The sequence below is a fragment of the Littorina saxatilis genome, linkage group LG13, assembly GCF_037325665.1.
Source record: "Littorina saxatilis isolate snail1 linkage group LG13, US_GU_Lsax_2.0, whole genome shotgun sequence".
NCBI classification, from domain to species: domain Eukaryota; kingdom Metazoa; phylum Mollusca; class Gastropoda; order Littorinimorpha; family Littorinidae; genus Littorina; species Littorina saxatilis.
The window spans coordinates 857,085-868,400 of NC_090257.1; the positions used below are offsets into that span (position 1 = coordinate 857,085).

Sequence of the window (11,316 nt, forward strand, 5' to 3'; positions counted from 1 at the left end):
ACGAGGGTGTTGATGGGAGTTGTTGTTGTTATGTGTGTGTGTACATGCGCACGTGTGTGTGTGTGTGTGTGCGTGCGTGCGTGCGTGCGTGCGTGTGTGTGTGTGTGTGTGTAGAGCGATTCCCAGAAAACTACTGGATAGATCTTCGAGAAATGTTATATACAAATTGGTCCAAATGATATCACCAGACCTTTTTCTCATTTTTACGATACGTAAATTAGTATTTTAGCACTTGTCTTTATTGTTTTAACAGTTTTCTCTTTATCATGCGCGGCCCATTGAGACCCTTTCAAATATATTCTGTATCAGTCACGTTAATGGTTATCGGTACGTTAATTTTAATTTTTATTTACGCATGCTTAAAGGTACGTTTGTCCAAGCGTTAGCGATCTGGCAGACTTGGGAACCCATACGATTGCGCCGTATTTGATACGCTTGATTGTCTAAAATACGATCAGTACAGTCTGTTGTTTAAGACACCTGAGTACAACAGTCACATCCTCTTCTCTCTCCGGGCATGTTTACGCTTTTATTTCGTTAGACGAATGCAAAACAAAATACGACGAGAGAAATTCTTAGACTACTTTTCATCAACCGCATCCCAAAGCCGATCCAGTATTTTGACACACCCGTTTTGCAGCTCTCGAGGCATGTCACGTGACGCGTAGTCTCGATTAACTAGTTGTTAGTCATAAACATGGGACTAGCACCATTTTGAATCTCGTAAGAAGTGACGAGACGAGAGCAGGTCCCCAGGACAAAGCAAAACGGGTTTCTAACATGCAGCTGTAGGTCGGACGTCAGCCGGGCTTCTGTCAAAATAAACTTCAAACCGGCTTTCTAACATGCAGCTGTAGGTCGGACGTCAGCCGGGCTTCTGTCAAAATAAACTTCAAACCGGCTTTCTAACATGCAGCTGTAGGTCGGACGTCAGCCGGGCTTCTGTCAAAATAAACTTCAAACCGGCTTTCTAACATGCAGCTGTAGGTCGGACGTCAGCCGGGCTTCTGTCAAAATAAACTTCAAACCGGCTTTCTAACATGCAGCTGTAGGTCGGACGTCAGCCGGGCTTCTGTCAAAATAAACTTCAAACCGGCTTTCTAACATGCAGCTGTAGGTCGGACGTCAGCCGGGCTTCTGTCAAAATAAACTTCAAACCGGTTTTCTAACATGCAGCTGTAGGTAGGACGTCAGCCGGGCTTCTGTCAAAATAAACTTCAAACCGGTTTTCTAACATGCAGCTGTAGGTAGGACGTCAGCCGGGCTTCTGTCAAAATAAACTTCAAACCGGCTTTCTAACATGCAGCTGTAGGTAGGACGTCAGCCGGGCTTCTGTCAAAATAAACTTCAAACCGGCTTTCTAACATGCAGCTGTAGGTCGGACGTCAGCCGGGCTTCTGTCAAAATAAACTTCAAACCGGCTTTCTAACATGCAGCTGTAGGTAGGACGTCAGCCGGGCTTCTGTCAAAATAAACTTCAAACCGGCTTTCTAACATGCAGCTGTAGGTAGGACGTCAGCCGGGCTTCTGTCAAAATAAACTTCAAACCGGCTTTCTAACATGCAGCTGTAGGTAGGACGTCAGCCGGGCTTCTGTCAAAATAAACTTCAAACCGGCTTTCTAACATGCAGCTGTAGGTAGGACGTCAGCCGGGCTTCTGTCAAAATAAACTTCAAACCGGCTTTCTAACATGCAGCTGTAGGTCGGACGTCAGCCGGGCTTCTGTCAAAATAAACTTCAAACCAGCTTTCTAACATGCAGCTGTAGGTAGGACGTCAGCCGGGCTTCTGTCAAAATAAACTTCAAACCGGCTTTCTAACATGCAGCTGTAGGTAGGACGTCAGCCGGGCTTCTGTCAAAATAAACTTCAAACCGGCTTTCTAACATGCAGCTGTAGGTAGGACGTCAGCCGGGCTTCTGTCAAAATAAACTTCAAACCGGCTTTCTAACATGCAGCTGTAGGTCGGACGTCAGCCGGGCTTCTGTCAAAATAAACTTCAAACCGGCTTTCTAACATGCAGCTGTAGGTAGGACGTCAGCCGGGCTTCTGTCAAAATAAACTTCAAACCGGTTTTCTAACATGCAGCTGTAGGTAGGACGTCAGCCGGGCTTCTGTCAAAATAAACTTCAAACCGGCTTTCTAACATGCAGCTGTAGGTAGGACGTCAGCCGGGCTTCTGTCAAAATAAACTTCAAACCGGCTTTCTAACATGCAGCTGTAGGTAGGACGTCAGCCGGGCTTCTGTCAAAATAAACTTCAAACCGGCTTTCTAACATGCAGCTGTAGGTAGGACGTCAGCCGGGCTTCTGTCAAAATAAACTTCAAACCGGCTTTCTAACATGCAGCTGTAGGTAGGACGTCAGCCGGGCTTCTGTCAAAATAAACTTCAAACCGGCTTTCTAACATGCAGCTGTAGGTAGGACGTCAGCCGGGCTTCTGTCAAAATAAACTTCAAACCGGCTTTCTAACATGCAGCTGTAGGTAGGACGTCAGCCGGGCTTCTGTCAAAATAAACTTCAAACCGGCTTTCTAACATGCAGCTGTAGGTAGGACGTCAGCCGGGCTTCTGTCAAAATAAACTTCAAACCGGCTTTCTAACATGCAGCTGTAGGTAGGACGTCAGCCGGGCTTCTGTCAAAATAAACTTCAAACCGGCTTTCCAGATTTTGAACAATTGTTTAGGGCGATGACGCCATATGGCCGGTTTATTATATAAAGGGAAGCAAGCGGTTGCGAACGGGCGTCGACAGAGCCAATGAAGGATACTATGAACTTGTAAGATCATGATATGATACAATATATTATACCTGCGATAATATCAGTTTACAGGAGACGCAGAGAGTTGGTGTATTTATTTTCAACGTTGACAGGAGAGCTTGAGATTTGACGGAACCTTTTGTGCCGACAAGATCATATCTTATGTACACATACCGCCCAAGTATACGACACTCTGCAAAGGGCAGCAACCCTTGGGTTGTAATTCGTGCGTATCCATCTCTCTTCTTCACCTGTCTGCCTACGCGTGGAAAGGGGGATAATTTGCTGCTGAGAACCTCGATCAAGGACAGAATAATAGGAATCTATCGCTCCATATTGTTTACCGCTGTCAGACAGGTATCAGAATTGTCGACTAAGCAGAAATTAATCTGCCACTTACAAAATCCCATCATAATATATCAGCCGGGTGACATCTTTTCTTGATCATCCGCCTTGCAAGCTCAAAGCCAAGATGAGAGAAGGTTAACGTTGAAAATGTACAATCCGTTTGACATTTTCTCTTTATTGTTGAATGGTCACTGGGGTCTTTGCTTTCTTATTTAGTTTTTTCGGTTTTATTGCCCGCGTTCCAACACATGTTTTACTGGCCATTTATGCATCGAAACGTAAATAAGTCTTTTATTAGTTGTTTTCAAGTTTTTAACAGCGTACTGTTTTTCATGCGCGACCATGATGCGGAGACCCTTTCATTTATTTACCAATCACGAGAGTGATGATCCGTACGTTTATTTTTAAATTCAATTTTGAGTTTACGTATGCTTAAAGGTACGTTTTTCCTCGTGTTAGCGATCATGTTGAGCAACATACATCTGTTCGGGTTTTAACGCGGCACAATGAGAGCATCCTTCCACATAAAGCCACATTCTCACTCACTCCCTTTTACCTATCCCGTAACCCGCGGCCACGACCAGAGGGGCACCAGCTGTCTCCCCCTCTGCCGTGTTGTGGGCAATCTTCTGGCTTGTCGCAACGCTGTTCTCAGTCTCCTCTGCAATGTTGTTTGTCCATCTTTTCTCTTGTCTTCACTCCACAAAAAAACAACAACAACAACAACAACTACAACTACAACAACAACTACAACAACAACAGCAACATCATCAACAACAACAACAACAGTTGCCAGCGATGGGTGTGTCTGAAACACGTGGACAGCAGACAGAATTGAAAGTTTGCCTCAACTAAAATCAAGAGTACTCACTCTTTCACTGCCCTTATAAGCACGACAGAGTTATTTCCCGAGTTCGTCTATTACGCACGTCAACGTTTATAACCAGTTCATCCAGTAGGATTTGAGTCATGATGCATGCTAAGGACACTTTTATAACCAGTTCATCCAGTAGGATTTGAGTCATGATGCACGCTAAGGACACTTTTATAACCAGTTCATCCAGTAGGATTTGAGTCATGATGCATGCTAAGGACACTTTTATAACCAGTTCATCCAGTAGGATTTGAGTCATGATGCATGCTAAGGACACTTTTATAACCAGTTCATCCAGTAGGATTTGAGTCATGATGCACGCTAAGGACACTTTTATAACCAGTTCATCCAGTAGGATTTGAGTCATGATGCACGCTAAGGACACTTTTATAACGAGTTCATCCAGTAGGATTTGAGTCATGATGCACGCTAAGGACACTTTTATAACCAGTTCATCCAGTAGGATTTGAGTCATGATGCATGCTAAGGACACTTTTATAACCAGTTCATCCAGTAGGATTTGAGTCATGATGCATGCTAAGGACACTTTTATAACCAGTTCATCCAGTAGGATTTGAGTCATGATGCATGCTAAGGACACTTTTATAACCAGTTCATCCAGTAGGATTTGAGTCATGATGCATGCTAAGGAGACTTTAATCCAGCAAATGTTTTGACAGATCATGGTGTCTTAATTTTAGATGACAGCTTCAAAACACTTCACAACCTCAGTTCCTTTTCGCGACGAAATTAGGTGTGTTTACACCTTGTTAGGTGTCAACAACGTCTAATTCAGATTCGGATTTACATACGTTCATCGTTTCAGGAAACAACAGAACAAAAGAAAATTAAAAAAAATAATGCGTTTGTTTCCCGGAACGTCGTTATTTTCTATCTTAGTATTCAAAAACTTTCTAAAAAGGGTTTGGTCTGACACATGAACAGACAGCTTGTCGACCTGCTTAAAGATTTGATGTTGAGGCGCATTCTATTTAAACTTGCTTACGTAACTATGTTGTTGGTGTATGGGGTGTATGGGGTGTATGGGGTGTATGGGGTGTATGGGGTGTATGGGGTGTATGGGGTGTTTCCTCAATTTGTCTAAACACTCAGTTTTGAAATTTGAATTCCCTCCTCTCTCGTACGTTATTCCTGTTATCATGACGCAAGACATTGTCTTTTTGTTCTTCTGCGTACATGGGCTGAACCTCCCACGCACGCTTGTGTATTTTGCACGACTGGGTTTTTACGTGTATGACTGTTTTCACCCCGCCATGTGTGCATCCATACGCCGATTTCGGGGTATACATGCTGGGTATTTTCTTGTTTTCATAACCCACCGAACTCTGACATGTATCACAGGAATTGTTCAGTGCACACTTGGTCTTGTGCTTGCGTGTTCTCACGAAGGGAGATAAGGCACTAGCAGGTCTGCATATACGTTGACCTCACTGGGAGATTGAAATATATAATCTCCATCCTTAACCCACCAGGCGAGGCCAGGATTCGAACACTAAACTTTTCGCGTCTTATTCACTAGCTCCATACGCAGAAGTAATTAGGCTTATTTAGTACAGCTTTTTTTCAACCAACCACATTCGTTTTGTGCTATATAAGGAAGTGCTACATCACAAATGTTGCGTACACGTCATTTCCGGTTGTCGGCGTAACGAAATTCACACCAAAAACACAAACGACTTTCGTTGATTTAGGCGATTCTACGAATCTACTTTCGTTAACTTTGTAATCATGTTTTGGTTATTTCTGTATGGAAACCTTTAATTTATAGGATATAGGTTACCTAGTTGTTATTTCAACTGTTCATATCTTCCTACTTTAAGGTCTGGAGTGGACGCTAAAGTCGATCTTTCACTGGATTTTTGTAGCATACATGTCCCTAGGTTACAGAATACAGAATACAGAATACAGTATTTATTGAGCCAAGTGACATTAAAAAAACATTTAAAGCACAAGGAATTTCGCGTAGTGTTGGTAAAATCACGCACACACACACACACACCCACACACACACTGACACACACACACACACGCCCACACATACACTGACATACACACCAACACACACGCGCCCACACTATAGCAGTCACGATCACACCATCACACGCAGGGCAGACATGAGGTAAAACAAATGACAATCATCTATTAAAAGAAAATGTACAAAGAGTGGGTTGCGCGTGGGAAAATCAAAGATGGCGGCCAGGAGCCGATTGCCACTTCACGACTTTAGAGTTTTATTTCTTCCCTAATATCAATAGAATACTTTTATTTATAGGGCAGACCTTAATTTATGAACTGTCTCATTTTCAACAGTTATACATGTTATGAGCTTCGGGTTGCAAATTAATCGCACATGTGTTGTAAGCATTTCTTCTGCGAACAGAATTTTTCTGCCGTAACGTCTAAACCACGAAATGTACAACCCGCACTGTTGAGTTTCGTTGTGCGCGCAGATCTGATCGGGCAAGAGAAAATGAGGCGGCGAAAGGAAAGTGGTGGGCTTTGTTCGTCCCTCTAAATCTAGTTATTAAGATGACAGTGCGCGGAACTAACATGCACACATGATGTCCCGCGCATGATTACATTGTCAGCTGCTCACAACCCCACCTGCAACAAGCTGACGATGGAAGACATTATCTGACAAAATGACGGAGTGGATATGTCATAAACGCCATGATATCACAGCAAACTCATAATTTAATAAAAACCTGGTGTAGTTTGCCTCATCGTTTTTATGAAAGCAAGGAAAAGCAACTCGTCCTGAACCCATACAAACTTGACAGAGTTATTTCCGAACATCGTCCATCAAATATCCGCCTTTTCAACTCACCATCAAATATCCGCCGTTTCAACTCACCATCAAATATCCGCCGTTTCAACTCACCATCAAATATCCGCCTTTTGAGCTTACCACAAAACCGCCAGCAACAAACGTTTAATAGAAAACAATATCTGCTTTCAGATCATCCGAACGCTGCGCAGAGGGTTCAGCGCAGAGAAGGAGGAAGAGGAGGAGAAGGGGGAGAGCGGGGAGGAAAACGACAAGGACGGCCTACCGTTCCACATCCAGATCCCCCCAGAACAGTACTTTCTCACACCAGATCCCACCATGCTGCAGTACGGTCTCGGCAACCAGCTACTGGGTTTTCCCAGCTTCACAGGCAGTTCCATGTCAGAGTCTTCGTTCGGAGCGTCCACCATTACGACATCCGTTCCCTTTTCCAGCCGGAGGTATCTGCCGCCGGAAGTGATGAAAAAGAAGAAGAGACAACGGCGCAGGCGCACTGCGGCCTTCGTCTGCTGCGGAGTGATGACGATTACTCTGCTTGCCATGGCAATCGGTGTCATCCTACACTTCCTGCTTGAGACAGGTACCATTGGAGGCGGCAGAAACTCTCTGCCAACGAAAGAGTAGATGCCATTTTAGCGAGGAGTAGCTGTGGAAGGAGAAAGAGGGTAGCGTTTAACTTTAGCGTTGTACATTCAAAGCGAATTGCGCAGTGTCATCATGGCATCAGTGCATTTATTTGATATATGGCTGACTTTAGCTGTCATTTTCGTACTCAAAACCACCCCGAAGACATTTTTATTCCAAAACAGATGTTATGTAAAACACTTCTTTCTGGTTTGTTCTGAATTACGAATGTTACTTCAAATTACTTTTGTTTTAAAGAGCAAGCAACGCAAATTAAACTGCTGAGGTTACATCCGGCCAAGACTGAATTTACAACGCTAAAATTCAAGATTACCCGAAAGATGCGTTCTGTGCAAATGTTAGGCATCTTTTGCAAAGGAAACAAGAGTTGCCATCATGCGTTGTTTTTTTTTATAGCTTTTAACCTTATTATGTTTAGAAGGCAAGAGAAGTCGTGCGTGCAAGAAACATAGCCATTCTTAATATTTGCAGAATCTGCATGTGCCATTTAGTATTCCCAAAGAAAGCATCTTACTGCTAAAAGGCAATAGTCTGCGTTTTTCCCGTAGAAGATTATATTATTCGTACTCACACAGGGAGAACATTTTGCCCGCAATCCCCAAGATTAAAACCATACTATTTTGTCCTCAGTCAAAAAAAAACATTTTTGTAGAATGATTGATGAATACCTTACACAGCCGATAGATGTTTGGGCTGTGGGAATGTAAGGAAAAGTCCATGGGTCAAAATCATTCGGCTTTTTTCATCAGTAGCCTAGATAGCGAAATGAGAGATTGTCACATAAATGCTTGCTTATTAACACGTACAAGGCTGGGCAGTATCACAATAACATTAAGGACATTTTGTTGTTGATTCAGCTATGTTAGTGGATGCATGCTAGAACAATAGGGAAACGTTAATTAACAACTAAATGGTACTAATAATACATTCAATGTCTCATATATATGTTTTGCGTCCATTTTAGTATACGCGTTGCTAGAATTTGTATGTGCGATATTTGAACTTTTGAAGCTAATCTAGAGCTGCATTGATGTCTGCATTCAGCTGTACACAGTCTTTGTGGGTTGACTAACCGCTAATCGTTTCTAGCAAGACTCTTGTTCTTAAGAAATTCTATCCTTTTAATAGCATTTGTATCTTATGCTTTTGATGTATGTTTATAACACTTTGTCACATAGAGATTATCATCGTTGACTTGTCTTTCTTTCTTGTATAAATACTGCATGAATATCCCATCTCTTGAAATGAAGTATCTATGTGAAAGAGATATATATTAAAACATCGAGGAGTTATATATACACCTGATGCAGTTCAACAATACCGTTGGAGGGAAGCATGACAATGGAAAGGAAAGCGATTCATGACATTACCTCGCAAAATGTCCCGATATCATGCACAATGTCACGTTTCTATTTTCAGTATTATAGAGATTGTCTTAATATATGTGACCCTCCACCACGGAATGAGTCGCATGTCACCTTGCATGATTTTCATATTTGTACATGTTCCTAAAGAGTTTTTTATGCTCTATCCAGTGGTGAAAACCGTTTTAGAAAAGAGCGAAAACTTTTCGAGTTATAAGCATGTGACTAAGGTGACCCTCACACTGTTACTTGACACCCCCCGGACTTATATTAAGCCTAGCGCAGAACCGCGCGAGGTGACATGCAACTCATTTTGTGGTGGAGGGTCACATATTTGAATTAAAAAACAAGAAAGGTAGGTTGTTGGAACGTTTGTTATTGACAAAACAATACATTCACAAATATATCGACCCAACGGTCTTTCAAGTGCACAGACAAGCAATGAGTAACGAGAACTTAGCTTTTCCAACTAGCGGCTGAAACATTGGATCAAGCTAAGTTCCCGTTACTCATTGCTTGTCACTTTCCCAACAAGCGGCTGAAACATTGGATCAAGCTAAGTTCCCGTTACTCATTGCTTGTCACTTTCCCAACAAGCGGCTGAAACATTGGATCAAGCTAAGTTCTCGTTACTCATTGCTTGTCACTTTCCCAACAAGCGGCTGAAACATTGGATCAAGCTAAGTTCTCGTTACTCATTGCTTGTCACTTTCCCAACAAGCGGCTGAAACATTGGATCAAGCTAAGTTCTCGTTACTCATTGCTTGTCACTTTTCCAACAAGCGGCTGAAACATTGGATCAAGCTAAGTTCTTGTTACTCATTGCTTGTCACTTTCCCAACAAGCGGCTGAAACATTGGATCAAGCTAAGTTCTTGTTACTCATTGCTTGTCACTTTCCCAACAAGCGGCTGAAACATTGGATCAAGCTAAGTTCTCGTTACTCATTGCTTGTCACTTTCCCAACAAGCGGCTGAAACATTGGATCAAGCTAAGTTCTCGTTACTCATTGCTTGTCACTTTCCCAACAAGCGGCTGAAACATTGGATCAAGCTAAGTTCTCGTTACTCATTGCTTGTCACTTTTCCAACAAGCGGCTGAAACATTGGATCAAGCTAAGTTCTTGTTACTCATTGCTTGTCACTTTCCCAACAAGCGGCTGAAACATTGGATCAAGCTAAGTTCTCGTTACTCATTGCTTGTCACTTTCCCAACAAGCGGCTGAAACATTGGATCAAGCTAAGTTCTCGTTACTCATTGCTTGTCACTTTCCCAACAAGCGGCTGAAACATTGGATCAAGCTAAGTTCTCGTTACTCATTGCTTGTCACTTTCCCAACAAGCGGCTGAAACATTGGATCAAGCTAAGTTCTCGTTACTCATTGCTTGTCACTTTTCCAACAAGCGGCTGAAACATTGGATCAAGCTAAGTTCTCGTTACTCATTGCTTGTCACTTTCCCAACAAGCGGCTGAAACATTGGATCAAGCTAAGTTATTGTTACTCATTGTTTGTGCACTGTAAAGACCGTTGGGTCGATATATTTGTGAATGTATTGTTTTGTCAATAACACACGTTCCAACAACCTACCTTTCTTGGTTTATTATTATTATTATTATTATTATTATTATTATTGTGATCATTTTTATGCGCCTAATCTAGATATAGCCCTAGGCGCTTACATATTAATTTCTGCCGTTTGAAATGGAATTTTTTACAGACAGACAGACAAACAGACATTTTTTACACACAATATATAACGCATTCACATCGGCCAGTAAAGCTCAGTAGCCTGTTAGGCGAGCATTCACCCTTCACGGCCTTTATTCCAAGTCAAACGGGTATTTGGTGGACATTTTTATCTATGCCTATACAATTTTGCCAGGAAAGACCCTTTTGTCAATCGTGGGATCTTTAACGTGCACACCCCAATGTAGTGTACACGAAGGGACCTCGGTTTTTCGTCTCATCCGAAAGACTAGCACTTGAACCACCACCTAGGTTAGGAAAGGGGGGAGAAAATTGCGGCCTGACCCAGGGTCGAACACGCAACCTCTCGCTTCCGAGCGCAAGTGCGTTACCACTCGGCCACCCAGACCACATTTTTTATTCTGAATTTTGGAACGTTGACGGTCTCTTTGTTTTTGGATTTAATATATTTGATGCAAATGGAAGTCCTCATCTTTTAACCCATCAATTTCCAGTTCTATTTTGTGTGGAATCATTGGCGGCGCGTACGCTTATCTTGTACCTACGTTTAACCCATAACATTTTCTTGGTATAACAACTGCCACTGCTTCCTTGACAACTTCAGTCGTCCAAATCGTTTCGATTTTTGTGCTTTTGGAGATGGGGCCTCAAACTGTCCATTTCAGAGTGACTTTCTCGTCAAATGTATTAGATTTCTTAAAGAGAATGAAATATCATGTGCAACCTTTCACACAATCGGAGGACGCATTAAACATCAAAACAAAAGTCCATTTTTCGTTTGTCATATGTCAGAAGAATGTGAAGGAGTTTT

The 11,316-nt window shown here is 42.4% G+C and overlaps 1 protein-coding gene across 2 annotated transcripts in view; it reads left to right on the top strand.

Annotated features, from left to right (window-relative positions):
• LOC138946215 (uncharacterized) overlaps positions 1-11,273 on the top strand; it is a 38,013-nt gene extending 26,740 nt beyond the window's left edge. For both annotated transcript variants that reach the window (XM_070317736.1, XM_070317737.1), the window contains one exon: positions 6,961-11,273. In XM_070317736.1, coding sequence (XP_070173837.1) covers positions 6,961-7,413 — 453 coding nt within the window. In that variant the 3' untranslated portion in view covers positions 7,414-11,273. The remainder of the gene's footprint in view (positions 1-6,960) is intronic.
• The last annotated feature ends 43 nt before the right edge of the window (positions 11,274-11,316 follow it).